The sequence below is a fragment of the Phaethon lepturus genome, unplaced genomic scaffold (assembly GCF_000687285.1).
Source record: "Phaethon lepturus isolate BGI_N335 unplaced genomic scaffold, ASM68728v1 scaffold12575, whole genome shotgun sequence".
NCBI classification, from domain to species: Eukaryota; Metazoa; Chordata; class Aves; order Phaethontiformes; family Phaethontidae; genus Phaethon; species Phaethon lepturus.
This window is the reverse complement of record NW_010539919.1, coordinates 9,932-26,402: the sequence shown is the minus strand read 5'-3', so window position 1 is coordinate 26,402 and position 16,471 is coordinate 9,932. Positions and strand designations below refer to the sequence as shown.

The 16,471-nt window shown below is 42.1% G+C and overlaps 1 protein-coding gene across 4 annotated transcripts in view; it reads right to left on the bottom strand.

Moving 5' to 3' along the window:
• ANKRD6 (ankyrin repeat domain 6) overlaps positions 1–15,380 on the bottom strand; it is a 34,753-nt gene extending 19,373 nt beyond the window's left edge. For all 4 annotated transcript variants that reach the window (XM_010287278.1, XM_010287279.1, XM_010287280.1 and 1 more), the window contains exons 1-2: positions 15,261–15,380; positions 5,184–5,282 (exon numbers count right to left, since the gene is read on the bottom strand). In XM_010287278.1, coding sequence (XP_010285580.1) covers positions 5,184–5,282; positions 15,261–15,380 — 219 coding nt within the window. The remainder of the gene's footprint in view (positions 1–5,183; positions 5,283–15,260) is intronic.
• Positions 15,381–16,471: the final 1,091 nt, after the last annotated feature.

Sequence of the window (16,471 nt, the reverse complement as noted above, 5' to 3'; positions counted from 1 at the left end):
TCCCTACACAAGCATGGGGAGAGCCAAGCATCTAAGAATAAGGTCCAACCAGGACCCTGACCAGGTAAATAAATACCTCACCCATGTAACAGGGAGTGCCAAAGGATACCTGAAACCTTGCCACAGCTGAACTGAAGCACCTCCCAGAGAAGAGATGGCAGGTATCAATGTCCTGGTGAAGGTCCCTACCACCCCCAGGCCCCTCAGCCAGCAGGGCAGGACCTGGTCAACCGTTTCCTCAGACCATCAGCACAGACATTAACCTTAAACTGCTTAAGGTGCTGTGGAAGCTGAACCACCAGACTGCAATGGCCTCTGCATGCGAGTCACTGAACGACCCAGCCACAGATAGCGTAGCCCACCTTTAAATAACACTGCCTGCACCGCTGCGTTTCTAACCTGTCTTGCCTCCCCACCAGTGGACGAGCAAACCCCTATCTTGCCTCTTTATGGAGTCAGATAGATAAAATAGATGAGTTATATTTTTTTTTCAGTGAGAATTTTCAGACAGTGTAATCACCAACTCATGGATTTTTTTATTAATTGCTAAAATAACTGTCTCTGAAAACAATCATCAGAGTTCTGCCTTTAGCAAGGCATTAGGGGGCTGTTCCAGAGGCTCAGAGAGCAATTACACCAGTAAATGCGTATTAACTGCCCAGGTTATTATGTTAGGCATTATTATGATGCTATTTGTAAGTGTTTTATGCCTTAAGAACAGACCACAGATCAGTAGCAATGGAGAGAGACAACTCCAGTGATGTGTCACGCAAATGTGACCTTGACAGAAACAACAGAGTCTGCCTAAATGCAGATGTGGGCCTGAAGCCAAAAGACACTTAGGTGCTTAAGTGAGGCTTGGTAGAAGTAAGGCACTTAAGTCTACACTGGTGCATCTTAAATCCCCTTCCTCAGCTGAATCTCAGTGTTCACTGGGCGGGAGAGTGGGAGAGGCTGTGAGACTGGGATAGGACTGCACACCCAGCACCAGCAGGTACGTTTCCCAAGGGTGAAACCATGCTTTTTACAGAGAGCTTAAACACCTGCTTTTCAGAGAGGATTACAGACTGGAAGTCCTGAAGAAAGGCAGATACTGAAATCTTGACCTTCTCCATGGATTCTGGCATTACCCTTTCCTTTTAGCACTTCTGTGTTGGCTAGGCCAGTCGCTTGCTCGGTGTCCTGATGTTTGCAATTACCTCCTCGACTTTCCTCATTTGCTGACGAACCTAAAGCAGTGGATGCAACCACTGGGACCAGGCATACGAACTGGACAGGCATCTATTTTACATCTGAAGTTCACCCCAAGGGAAAGGAAACAATACAAGCAACTTAACAAAAGGGTTTCGGGTAGATATTAGTACTTCTGCCAGCTCTCCTGGGTTACTGGAGTCTATTATAGACTCTACTGCCCAAATTTATCGAGATTTGGTTTACACTAGTTTGTAATACATGTTACTCTTTCCTTTCTCTGATTTAAAAAATACTATAACCACCATATTTTGTTTTTCTGCACACTGCTATTCTCCAGAGCGTCCATCAGTTGTACAATCTCCTTTAAAGCCCCTCTCCAGTGTCATGCTTTGCCTCCTCGCTGTCTTTCCACATTCACAGAAATGACCAAACTGTCTTGCTACATAAGAATTACACCAAAATAACCAGCAAAAACCCACATCTTCAATCCCTGATACAAAGTGCTGGACGGTACTTGCAAAGTCTTACACTATGAAATCAAACCACTAAATACACAGTAGAAAGTTAAAATATTTTCAAGTTAAAATATAACCAAGTGTTAAATACTCGCAGGAGCATACAAGCATACGTGGATATCCTGAAGCAGCTGTACACAAAGGCAACTGAACGTGCCCTAATGTTTCTCAGTGCCACTGTGCTGCTCTCCTTCTCCTTTGCCAGAGGAAGGCAGTCATCATGACACACAGTAAAAAGAACTTCACTGAACGAAAAACGATGATGCACGACCAGCAGAAGTGATCAAGGCATGAAAAAATAATCATGAATGAAACAAATTACAGCTTAAATAAGACTGAAATGGGCATACAGGAATAAGCCACTTTGCATGTTTACATTCAGCTAGAAATTGTTATGAACGCTGGGTTATTGCTCCATTTGAAATTCATTTTCTGCTTCTTAAACTGGAGTTTCCAGAAGGGAAGTTTCGGGACCTCAGGCCTTTGTTTTAAATCAGCTTGTTTTCCCAGTTAGATTTTCAGAGAGCACATACAGGGCAGGAAACCTGATGCAGAGCACCCAGCGCAAAGCCCGCCATGCAATCATGCACCGCACAAGAGCTGGGTCATGCCAGACCGCCAGGCCAAGGTTTCGCAGCATGCAGCCATGGAAGACGTCAAGCTCAAGGCAGGGTTGATGCACAAGATTTCTAACCTCCTTCTCTCTTTCTGATCTTCTAGGTTCCTTCCTAGCCTTTCTCTTCTGGTTTCTCTTATCTTTTTCGTCCTTGATTTCCTTCACCGGGACAACTTTCTCCTTGACTATTTCTGAGGTGTGTGCTGTATGGATACTCATTGACCATTCAGAGATGGCATTGGGATCCCAGTAAGAGTTTTCAGTATTGGCAGGGAGAAGGAAAGAGTTAGCTCCCGGGGTGGCGTACTCTACAGAGCTGGACTCCACCGGTTGAAATTCATAATAATCCCACTCCAGGCCACTGGAGGTCATTCTTCAACTAATTCTTACCGCTCCTACCATGTTTTAGAGAATGTATCTGTAGAACATTAATTGAGTGTTTTAATCTCTCCACAACATTTGGCAATTTTTAAATTTCTGCTTATCATATGGCAGATGAGAAATTAGTCTGGCATTTGTTCATTAGCTAAAGAAAGTCAACTCAAAAATAAAATGTGTTTAGGTTTCTCTTGTTATTTAGAAAAATAAAATATAGCTCATCTTTTTAGAACCTGGAGATTTTTTTGTGTTATCACAACAATGCCACAGACAAAAATCAACTAAGTAATTTACTTTTTAATTAAATATGATAGTCCCCACTCTCACAAGCGTTTTCATCTCTGAACCTAAATCTGTATACCTGAAAAACAGCAAGGAAACTTGTTAAAAGTTGTAAAAAGTTGAAGCTTGTAAACTACAGATATTAATCAACACTTGAAACTAAGATGCCTCCACTGACAAATAAGCACACAGCAAAAGTGACTGAAGGCATAATCAATAGATTGCAACTCGAGAATATAAGCATATTCTGTGGGGCATAAATAAAGTGTAAAAATAAATTGTACAAGGAGAAACCATAAATAGAGAACCTTCTTTGAAGACCTATGTAAAAGGAAAGCAGAAATATTTTAGTTAATACCTTTCACAAGCAAAAATCTTCACATGGAGTTCTAGCCTTCCTCCACCTCTGAGACAAATACACACACACCCTCTGAGACTCAGCAGCTCCTGAGGCTCTCCTCAACCCCAACCAAATTAGTAGTACTAAATACAGAGCTAAAATCAAAACACATTTTAAAGAAACAGTATCTGTGAATCAAGCATGCATTTATTCTCTTCAGATTAGTCACCATATTTAGAAGCAGTATACAGTTGTTGTGAACAAAGTACCTGAAAAGCTTGCAAGGCAAGTGAAATAGGTCTTCTACGAGCTGAGTATTTCTACAGTGCAAGACTCCGCTAAACTGAAATGATGCTAAACACTGGTTTACTGTTTTTCCATTATGGCTATCACGTTTAAACATAAGCAGCCTAGATTTTATTCCTAGAGGATTAAAAAAACACAGATTTGCTCAAAAAACATTTTTCACAGAAACCCAATTTGACCAAATCAATGGAAGCTCTTGCATTCTTAGAGCAGCAACTTGCTTTTCTCAGGAAAACTGACTGCACTTGCAAAGTATCTGCAATTTTGTCTTAAATACCTGGTGAATCATTTTTGCTGGGAGAAGTTGAAAAACATACTCAGGATACATTTAAATAAACTGATACTCCCATTACACTTGCAGATCTGCTCCATTTCACAGATGGGGGCATAGGGAAAGAATAAAGAGCACAGGAAGGCAAGCTTCTTCCTAGAAAAACAAGTTTTCCAGTAGAAAGCCGGCTGCACCAGTACCCCAGCCCTAAGCTTGTCAGACAAACGGCTCATATCTCACAGGGAAGCAGCTACTCATGCACAGAAGGAAACCAGTTTTCCAATTTCAACACATATTTAAGGCTCCCTAGATGCAAACAAATGCCTAAGGAGATTTTCAAAAGGCACCTAGACATTTCCAGTGTCCTTTTAATAGTCATAGAGGTGCCTCTACTAACAACCTTTGGACCTCTAGGTCCTTTGAAGAATCTTCACCTTATTTATTACAGGGGAAACAAAAGCAACCCTTCCTCAAACTTGTTCCAGCGTGCTATCAGAAGTTAGCAACAAACCTGAAGAAGTCACTGTTATTCAATTGCTGTTGCACATTTCAGCCTACACCTTTGTTCATCAGAGTGAGGTAACAAAAACCATGTTACTGATCACTCCAATGTGTCTTAAAGCCTGGTTCAAGATTAGAACTATTCTTACAGAAAACCGAGAAATTCCAATAACTTACGTCTTTTATTGAATAAAAACAAACTACCACTTGCTAAACTCAAAGCCAGTTTTATTGGGCTGATGCTTCACCACACGACAGCCTCATAGATGCAGCAATCCCTACATTGAGTAGAGCTGCCAACAGGACGATTTCCCTGTGACACTGCACAGTGCTCCGGGCAGCTGTTCAACACTCTACGCTGCAGCATACGTCTACACAAAGAGCATCTCCCACGTCAGGCAAACATCACAACAGATTGTGTCCCCCACCTGACATCCTCCAGTGGGTTCCCATGGAGTACAACGAACTCTTATTTCGTTTCTACACCAAGTAGCAGACAATTACCCTCAGCGGTACTCACACCTGCCTGGCGCAACCAGAGCACTTATAAAGCTCTGCAGCTTGAGCAAGAGGACCAAGTTATTTGCTGAAAACCACGACATTTTACATCGTCTCCCACGCAGTTTTGCATCTCCAAATTAGAGGTTACATCTCCAAATTAGAAAATAGAGACACAGATTTTTTCTTCATTTAATCCTACTTCAAAGAAGTGAAGGTCTACTGTTAATTGCAAATTACCTTTTCCCCTCCACCCCAAGCAAGAAGGTTTTATCTACTTACATCATCCTGAATATCCAGGTCACAACCTGCCTTCAACAAAACCTGGACAACGTGGAGATGACCCTTGTGGGCAGCAAGATGCAGGGCGGTCCGGCCATGCTATGAATGAGAAGAAAATAATAACACCTTAAAATGAATTTTTATGCATGGTAGTTGACCAGAATTTTATCTGCTTTTCCTCATTCTTCTGTTCATACCTCGCTCTCTGAAACCTGCAATAGCAGCAACTGACATATATTAGTGTACCAAGGGCTTTATAGAACCATAGAATAGTTTGGGTTGGAAAGGACCCTTTAAGGTCATCTAGTCTAACCCCCCTGCAGTGAGCAGGGACATCTTCAACTAGATCAGGTTGCTCAGAGCCCCGTCCAACCTGACCCTGAATGTTTCCAGGGATGAGGCATCTACCACCTCTCTGGGCAACCTGTGACAGTGTTTCACGACTTATCTTAGTTTTGTGGATGCTGAAAACTCCTCCTCCCCTTCTGCAACATTTCAGTTTATTCTGACAATACTCTACAAAAGGGATATTATAGTCACGTAAGGATACTGCCTTACAAATTCATATCCAGCTTTGTGTCCATGCCTAAAGAGAATTCATGAGCCTTTTGTTTCTGTCCCCCTGGAGTGCAGAATTGTCAACCACTTTTGACTTCACCCTGTATGACAAAGCTGCAGTAGTGGGCTAATTCATACATTGTAATGAGTACCATCTTTGTGATAGAAATAAAAAGGAAGACTTGTAGTCACTCCAAGTGACTTCATGTGTATGACAACCAACCTCATTTTGCCAAAGATCTGTCAAGTTTTTTTAGACAACACTTACTTTTAAAAATTACCAAGCTCTAACCCACATGAAAGTAAGAGTATAAAATAGTCATGAGAAATTCAATCTATAATGTAATCAAGGATGATTCCCCAATGAACAGAAGGACAGAAAAGCTTTAATTAGTGAGATGGATACATGATGTATAGTTTTATTAGAAAAAAAAACCAAAAAAACAAAGATTGAAATTTGACAGTAAAATCAATTAAAAAAAAAAAGCATCTCAATAAATGGGTTCCAAAAATCTAAGTGAAATGATGAGAGGAAAACAATAGTTACTTGTAGCTGAGCCCCACTTGATCATCCTTTGACAGAATGTAAAATGAAACGGGGAATAGGCTGCTTAATCCTAAAAGAGACATAAGAATCAATGTGAAGAGAGGCTCAAAGAAGGAAGAGATTGTAAGAAGCAGACTGGACAACAGAGGAGGGCTACAACAAATGATTCCCTAAACATTTAACCCATACAACCTGAAAAAGAAAACTTGTAAGGGAGAATCAAGAATTAACTCTTGCTCTAACATGTCCCTGCTCACTGCAGAGGGGGTTGGACTAGATGACCTTTAAAGGTCGCTTCCAACCCAAACTATTCTATAATTCTATGATTCTGTGTGTGTACATATATGTATACATATACATATATAGTCTCAAAAAATCAACATGAAAAGTGAGTGAAACACCTTAAGAACTGTTAAACAGCAACACTCTAAAACTGTTTGTTGCAAATTTTATTTAATCACAATTAAGAAAAGAGGATTCCAGCCATTGCTAAAATCACAGAGTACCTTCACAAAGAATCCCATTTTCTCCACTAGGCATTTTATGAGATAAAGATGAGTTATATAATAGATACAGGTGAAGAGTAATGTATCTATTTCTTCATTATCACTGCTATTGTCTATTTTTCCACCAATGATATAGCCTGCAAAGGAAGATAAATGGTCCTAATATATTACCTACAGAAGGAGCAAACACCTCAAGAGCTGTCTGACTACTAGTGGCCTGAAGTAAGCAGAAGGCAACCATCAGCTCTCTAAGGTTTTAAGCAACTTCTCCAGTGGGAAAGCTACTTCAAGTAAATAAAAAACCAAGCTCAAGACAGGATTGCTTTCACACAGCAAATCCCATGCCCATGTAGCTGGTAAAGGCTTGGGAATTCAGCCTCTTCAAAGCAAAAAGGAAAACCAGCGATGAAAACCACAGAATGGTTGGGGACAAAATGTCTGTGTCATTACTGATTAGTTGTGCCATGCTTCAAAAATGTTAAATGTTCATTCATTGTCCTACATTATTGATCTGAAGGCCCAGATCTAAGGGAAAAGTCCTCACCCACTCTGACACCTGGGTCTCTCAAAACTCAAATGTTGTCTCCTGTTAGCAGCAGCATCTCATTCCCCTGTGGGCAACTTCCATTCCTGCCCTGCTGAAGGTGTGGGAAGGGCTCGCCTTCAGCTGTCACCATTGCCCCTGAGAACCATCCAGCCTGCTGCCTGTCAAACTTCCTGCTTGACCTGGTCGCAGGTCCCTAAATGCCTGCCCCTACTGCAAAGGGTACCAAGCTGCACCAAACATGCTCCTTTTTCCATCAGCCTGGAGGAAAGCCATGGCCATGTTGCTGTTCCAGGTAATTCAATAGGAAGAGACATAAAAGTCTCCAGGCAACATGGGGGGAAAAAAAAAGAAAGGAAAAAAAGGAAGAAAAAAAAAAAAAGCAGCCAGATTGACAAATCATTCCCGTCTATGAACAACATGTTTGGATTATGAATATGTGCTCCAGCATGTTCAGGTTTATGGGTTCTGACTTTCTACATTACTTAATGGCAATGAGTAAATCACCTAATCCAGTCATCTCGCTTCCCGGCAGGTTACTAATATATCATGAAAACAATTTATTGCAATCTGTGCATGGAGCAGAAAAAATCCCAAACAAACCCAACTTGAAGCCAGCTCATGTACTTTAAAAGGAAAACGGTGTCAACTACATGAATATATCCCAGCAGAGAAACTTTCTGATAAGATAGCCGCCTCTAACCACTGAAAAAAATGCTGAGGTGCAGCCAGAGGTACTGTGTTAAAAGTAAACGATGAAAGCAGACTATGAGTTTATCTCAATATGAGGGACATGTTTTCCTCACCCAACACACTTTCCCAGGCAATCGCCCCACAGGGGCGTGGTGGCAGGGCGCAAGCACAAGAAAAGGTTGCTAAACCGCAGAAGATCCAGATCACACAACCTTCACCTGCCCCTTTCAGTACCTTAAGGCACATTAAAATAATGCCACCCCAGGGAACGGGCTTATCTGGAGGAGGTTGCTCTTGCCCCAGGGAGCACCAAGTTCTCCTGGCACTGGGACCAAGCCAAACCCTCCCCCTGTTCTCGACAGCTGGCCAGCCTCTCTGTCCTCATGGCCACAGAAGATGGGTGCTGGAGGAGGAGAGGGCACTTGCTGGAAGAGGCCACTGCAGGGCCAGGGAGAGCTGTGAGCAAGGGTTGCCCGGGACTCAGCCAACAGAGATTCATGTTAACTGTGCATTTCCCCTGCCATCATCCCCAAGTGTTCAAAACCTTCATCCAGGTCCCCAAAACTCAGATTTATGTTTAAAATAATATATATAAATAATTTATAAATTGAGTTATTGAAATGGAAGACTGGAGGGCTATTTTTATTTCAGAGGGCTTGTGTGTTCCGAGATTCTCTATCCAAACACATAGATTCAGAGGCATCCCACCTATTTGAGACCCCTAGAGAGAGACCTTCAGAGACCAGAGCTACTGCACACATGCAGTCCTTGAGCTCTTCCCACTATGAAGGGACACTATAAAGGAAAACTATGACCCTACCTAGAATAGGAGAGCAGGAAGGAGAATCACTTCCAGCACATTACACCCACTAGAGGTTCAGGCTTTTGGAAGCTCACTGATCATCTCAAAATTAATCATAACCCTGCAAGAATTGGCAATGCCAGATGTTCTTTTTCTTCCCAGTAACATCAAAATGGGAACAGGGATGGGCGGTGCAGCTGGACAATGTTCCAGTACAGACAATGCAAACACTGGAAGAACACTCTCACCCACCTCCCCACGCAAACATATACATATATACACAGGTATATGTGTACATATGTACACACATACCAATCCAGAACAAACTATGAGGGACAGACAAGGCAATTTGGGTGCCCCTCGCAATGACCAACTCAGAGCATCACAATTTTCTTCTGCTTGTCTCCTCCATAAAGACATTTCGCACTCATCACTGCAGCACCAAAGAGGGGGCTTACCTAAATACACACATGGGTCCTAGTGGGAAAGGAAACATATACAAACAAGAGTGTCTCCTATAGATGCTCATTGCAAAGGAGACAACACTAAAACCAGGGACTGCTTAACATGCAGATTACCAACTTAAAAGCTGGTGAGCATTTCCAAATATGAACCATAATGGTTTGTGGGTTATTACAGAAATACAAATGACAGACTGCTACAGCTTGGGATTAATGAACAAATAAAGCAGTCATTCATATAAAAAAATATGCAATTTGCACATCAATTCAAATGTAAATAATTGCTTCAGCAGGCAACAAATCATACAAATCCTCCCATGTCATGGGCTTATTGACAAAATAAATGGGACCTATTGCACTAAGGCTGCAACTTCCAACAACCGTGACACATTGCTATAGCTATGGGGCGTATCAGGTTGCAGCCAAGCACAGTAAACAGCCACATGAATTTCAGCAGTAAAATGCAGGGGTAGGGTTTTTGTTTGTATTTAATCTATTCTAATAGTTAATTCTAACTTCCAGACATTGACAGGCAGCTGGCAATACATACGGTTTAAAAGCAGAATTTTCTTAGAGCAGCTGCCAATGTACGCACTCTGCCACCAAATCCATACAGGGCGGCCTTGGCACTATGAGCCGCGTGATCTTTCCTTGTGTTTACGTATTTGTAGATACTTTTACGCAGGTACATTCAGTTCTCCATCTCACCTTACTCTTGCGCTGCACAAGGACTGTTATTTATTCATCCATTCTGCACTTACACAAAAACATGCCTATCCACATTTTATTAGAAAGCTGGAAAGCAAAAACCAAGTCTTGTCACATTGTTCACACTGATGATTTGTTAGACTGTTCTCCATGAACAACCTGCTCACTCAAGTCAGCAGAAAGTTTCTCATTGCCCTCAATAGGCATTCAGCAAGTCCCTAAATGTTTGCTACTCCCCTTTCATTTATTTTTATTTATTGTTTAAAACAGACACAAGTAGTTTTTCAAACTGAAGGAGCAAAAAAATATGAAAGCACCAAAATATATTTCTTTTTTTGTTTCTGTCTGAACTTAAAACGGAAAAAAAAAAAAGATTGTTTTAAAGAGCTCAACATACTCTGAAGTTGAAACCCTGATGACAAGATTACAAGTACCCCAGCATCATGACAGTGTTGCCATATAGCAGGTTCATAATACTACTTCAAAAATTAAATCAAACAAAAAAATTACTGAATCAAAACAAAGCACTACCTTTTTCATTTCTATGTTTTTTTCCAAATTATCATCACTTCTCCGCAGAATTCAAGTTTATAGCTGTAATCTTAATGGTATACTCTGCAGAAAAGCTTCTGCTTCCCTTTGAAAAGATATTCATAAAACCCATAGCGCTATACAAATGACATTAAAACTGCCTGTACTTACCTTTATGACTTCCTCTGGCAATCTGTTTCATGTTTAACAGAGAAGTGGCACACTCCTCTGTGCGTGCTTGCTAATACACAGCTTTTTCTGGCCCTATTAATTCTCACTATTGAATACTACACGCTGTGCTGCAAAGTCTCAGTGAAACCCAACACTCAGTAACACTTTGTTTTGGGAAGCTGTAGTGCTGAGACCTGGAAATTTCATCTCTGGGCACGAAGCAAGCCCACATAAGAGCTGCTGTCCCTCAGAAGCACCTTGTTTCAGCCAGACATCCTTGGGATACACCAGAAGTTGATGCCTGGGAGGTGAAATCCCGCTTCTCTCCATCCTCCAGGCACCGTTCTGGGGACAAGAACAAGAGAAGAGCCAACCTGATCTGAGATGTTACTACTGCTGTTACTCCTGGGACACTCCTCATGGTTCTCAGCCCTTTCCCTAGCCTACCTCAACTCAGAAAAGCTGAAGAAAAATAATCCAGGAAAAGGAAAACAACATCCTAGGAGGACAGCAAGGCAGAGCAGCTCAGCAAAAGTCCCAACGCTTTACTGTCAAAGATGCAGCTGACAATAACTTTACTGAAAGAAAGCTCTTATTACAAAAGGTCTGAAAGATGGGACCAGCTTTCTCACTTAGAAGAAAAGACTTAGTTATACCAGGCTCAGTTCTTAATTGTCCAGCTTTCACAGCATATTCACCAAAATACTTTATAAAGGCACCTGCTTGTTGGGTCAGCCAATATTTACGATTAATTGGGGTATTTTTTGCCCTCTTCATAAAGAAAACAGCCATAAATTTCACGCCTGTGAAGAACATCAGATAAAAAGGCATAAAAATGGAAATTATCTCTTTGTCCTCCCAGGCAAAGGAGCAACAGAGCACCCTAGTTGAGAAGATGCCCTTTGAGAAGAGCAGAGCTATGAAGTCCCTGCTGAGCGCCAGAGAGCCAGACCGTCTCTCAGCTGCTGCTCTGCACAGTTGGTGGCAGAGAACCCAGCACCAGGATGAGCACTTGATGTAAGTGCAATGTAGGGCCACCAGCCCTCTCCCACTCCGGACTCCCTGGTATCAGATTGTCAACAGCACTGTGACTTACTGGCCATCAGCTCTTCTTCACGTATTTTAAAAGCCCCCAAACCTGAAAGAGCCCCAGTGTCCCTCACTGGAGTGAGGGAAGATGCTGGAGTGTACACGTCCATACTGACTTCACCTGCACAGGTGACTTGCTAGTAATGCTGTCAAAACGAAACAAGTGCAACCCCAAGTAAATGCTGAAGTAAGCACCTGGACATACGGATTCTCCATTGAATTTTGTTTCTTTCATATTCTTCTTCTGAAATCATCTACTTAGAAGTGACAAAAATGAAATACTATTTTGCACCTGAATCGTTGCTTACTGAAGCAACAATTAACCACATTATATGACCTTCCATATATATAATAAAAAAAAGAACTGGACGAGCCTGCCAGCTATCCAGCATTTAATAGTACTTGGCTTGTTACAGAAAATATGCTTCATTTTTTTTAAACTATGCTCTATTAATCCTGTTTGAATAAAGAACTCTGTAGCATTTAGCACTAGATCCTGGTCACTTCAAGCTGTGGCTCTGCATGGTATTTTTCACAAGAATTGGTCTGCGCTTATAGATGCTTATCAGAAATACATTTAAAGCCTAAAGTGATGTGTGAACTTTTTCTCTCCCTCCAAGAGCTTTGTCTCTGCATGTCTTCTTCCAATAAAGCTCCAATAGAAGTCAGCCGGAATTTTGGCTGATAAGTACAACACCAAAACCCACCCCCCTTTTTTTTTTCTCCTTTGGAGCATATCCTTCCAAAGGGATTAATTTAAAATTAATTTGACATAACAAACTGAAAACTACAAATAAAAGAAGAAGACATACAGGTAAAAGAGAACTGAGGCATGCAAGTGAATAAATTTAATTTTATGCTTCATTTTGCAACAAGTTTTATCTTGGCGAGGGGAAAGGGCTCTGGGTTTCAGTTTATCTGAAAGCTTGATCAGTATTTCTCCGCTACAACAAGCATGCTATCTAATTTCCATCCTAAAATTAACAACCCTCTCCTGAAAGTAGTTCTTATTTTGCATCTGTTCTGCTTATTGAAAGACTGCACAAGAATCTGGCTCTTTGATGGCTAAAAAATCCCTTCAAATTTCCAGTTTAAATATACTTGAGGCTAATTTATACATGCTTGCTCCTGTGACAACCTTGTCCTTAACTTTAAACAGCTCTTTCTCCTTCCAGCCTTTGTGTGTCACCAGATTAGCAAGCCAAGCTCTTTCAGTGTGTGTTTATACAGCCTTTCACAGGCAAATATGCACATGCTCTCCCTGTGCAGTTAGCTGGCTGGGTAGGAGCCAGATGCAAACTGGATGCTGTGTAGACCTGGATGGGACATTACTGAGCCTGAACTGACAGGCTTTGATGAGGCCAGCAACTTGGTCTCATGCCTCTTGATTCACATTGAGCTCACCTCCATCTGGCTCGCAGCACAGGAGGAGTAAGTGCGTGTGTGCCTCCAAAACAACCCCCTCAACGTAGCCTTGGTTGCTCCTCTGAGAGCCTCTCGGCTCCTCTGTGCACTCCTCCAGAGTCTTGCTGATCTAACTTCGTCTCTTCTGAGCAGGACTCATCAGCAGGCTACCCAAGTACCTTGTCTGTGCTGTCTGCTGATGCGCCAGGATGCATCCAGAAAGACAAGAGGGACAGCTTTTGTCACCACCACTCCCAGGCTCCCTGGGGATGACCCATGAGGAAAGAATAGCTGCAATCCTGTAGTACCAGGTCAGCTACAGGGATGGCTTCACAGCTCACCAGCGAGCACAGCTTTCCAGTGGAAACACCAACACTCTGCACCTGGGCGCAGTTTTGCCGCCAAATGAGCTTTGCTTTGATTTTCCACGCAAGGGTTGAACAACAAAGCAAGTGCAAGAAGCAGGAAGCCACCTGTATCGTATCGGAAAGAAAAGCTTGTCAACTCTAGCAAATCTGCATTTTATCAAATTAACCTGATTTTGTATTTGAAAGTCAGATCTACACAATTTGCTTCTTGTTGTAGTTAACAGAAGGCATTGATAATTGCATAATAAACAACCTTAACAATGAGAAAGTGTCAATTTTGCATTTGAATTGTGGATTATGGCCACTAATTCCATTAAACCGTTAAATCAGTGGCATGATTATTCTGGCAATCATTACAAAGGCCACCACATTTTATGTTCAAACGGTGTGGAAGCTGGATTTGAAATTACATTAATGCACAGATTTGTACAAAGCATAGCATCCTGTCAGTAATTTGAGTATTTTCAGGTAGGTCCCTCAGCGGTCTCAATGCTCATGATCTTAAAAGAAAAACAACCACAAAAGCCCAGGCTACCATTGAGATACCTGTAAGTCAGTACTTCCTCATCTATTATTGACTACATTTAATAGCTGTTCATCAGCTACAGAGCTGCTTGGACAACAGAGCCAAATAGGTATCTACCAACAAGAGAACCACTTAGTTTTGGCAAACAAAACTTACAAACACCGGTTGTCCAGTTTTCAAAATAAATACTATCTACAATTCAAACATTGCCAAGGGATTGAAAACAACTGCCACTGACAGATAAAAAGAGGAAAAGACAGGTTACTTATCAAATGTACTCACATTTGCTTTCTATCTGTAAACACTAGCTCCCATACATATATAAAGTTCAAAACCAATATGGAAATAAAAATAAAACTAAATACAATGGAGAACAATAGTTCATCAAAACAGGACATCCCAAATTTTATGTTACAGCTCTAAAGATCTAACTTATGCAATTCTTTTTTGGTAAAAAACCCTTCAAAAGGGTTTTTGCTGATCAAACCTTCTCTGCAACAGCCAATTCTAGCTCATCTTTTATATGCTAGTATTATTTGTAACATGTGGAGAGTTAGGGATAGGTGAGTATCAGTTTGAACTCTCTTAATATCTAAGCACAAATGCTTTGATGCTGACCTTATCTTGAAGGTGCAGTGAACACAGTTTGTAACCCCCAAGTTTGGAGCTGACTGGGGATTACACAGCACGAATGAATGAAGATGTCGGGTATAATCGAGGCTGCTGTGCCAAGAGACTTCAGCAGCAAGAAACACTTTCTGCGTACCTTTACTCTACCGCAACAGGTAGCTTTCCCCCATCCCCTCACCCAAAAGGATGGGTGCTCTGAACCGCCTTCCCTCGACAGTGATAAATCGCTCCATTCATCAGTTCACACAGTGTTCAAAAGTCAATGCACACTTTGAAAAAGGCCGCTGCCCCTCTGTCGACACACTACGTTTCTAAGGACTCGGCGTTCACCACAGCTGCGTCCACTGGGAAGTGTATAAGTACAAGACATGCATTATATTGTAAACTCACACGAGCTATTAAGAATAAACTTTAAGGAAATCTAAACACTAACCTCAGTCACCTTCAGACTGATAAAGCTAGGAGGGCATTTTCACAGACAATGGTCTAGGAGTTATGTTAGTTCCCAGGGATTTCGCAAAGCGTTTTTCTCCTGTTACCTTGGTAACTGCTACCTTGGCACCCTTGTTGATAAGCTGCACCACATTCTCCACTTGGCCTTTGTAGGCGGCTACAAGCAGGCGTTCTGAAAGCACGGCGACCACATCCCGCTGGCTCATGAATTAGGAGAGAAAGGTTTTCAGGTTTCTTCGGTCCAAAAACAAAGGCTTGGGATCGGTTCAAGCATGCAGGAAGGCGAGGAAGGACCCCAACTCCCTGGACGGTGACGTTATTGCTATTGCCATCCTCTGGACCTGTGGATCAGAAAACAACACTGCCGTCAGCAAGGTTTCAGAGATGGCAGCGCTGCAGCAGCTCCTCCCCGAGTGTTCGTCCCCACATCGCTTTGGGAGGGGGTCACAAAAAACCCTCGGAGCCTCCTGAAGACATTGCACTTTTGGGGCAGTGCAGAGGGATGTAGACAGTAGCACATTTTCAATGTGCCCTCTCACTCCCCTAGTTTGGGACAAAAATCCTTAAACTTTCTGAGCGCTTAACTCTCTTTTGGCCTAACCTGTAGTTGTGTGGCCCCCTTTCATTCTCTCCATCCCCCCAGGGTTTCACAGACTTGAATTAGCCAAGGACGGGTTAAATACCTCCACTGCTAATAGTAGCTCAGCCTGTGCTGGCCAAGGGAACAAGAATAGGTTATAGTTACTGGCTGCTCATATAAATATACAAACCTCTGCCCTGGAAGGACTGAGCGCAGTCAGCAATTAAATGCAGCTGACTGTTCCCTCGTGAGTATAAAATGCTTCACAGCCTCCCCTGAACCATCCCAAGGACACCTTTGGGAGGGATCACAACCTGCAACTGGGAAACACTCATCTTTGCTGTCAGCGAGAAATGATGTTCCCCCCGCAGTGCTGACATCACACCCCACTGACCCCAGAAACAGTTCAGATTTAGCACTCATCATGCAAACTTGTGAGCATGTTCTTCCTGGGCTCCACTGACCCATCGAATGAGCCACTGGAGCTGAAAAGAGATTTCTGAAATAATTCCAGAAAATGCATCTGCAGATCACTTTGAGCTGTAGGATCCAGAATGTGCCCAGTTTGGGAGGATTTCAGCTTTACCTGTGCTATTCACACTTTGTTACTTAATTGTTTCAGCACAGGAAAACCACCTTCAGGATAGCCAGTGTGTTCACAGATCATCTATCTTTCTCTCTCTCTTGAAATATCACTGCACTGCTCCTTATCAGCTA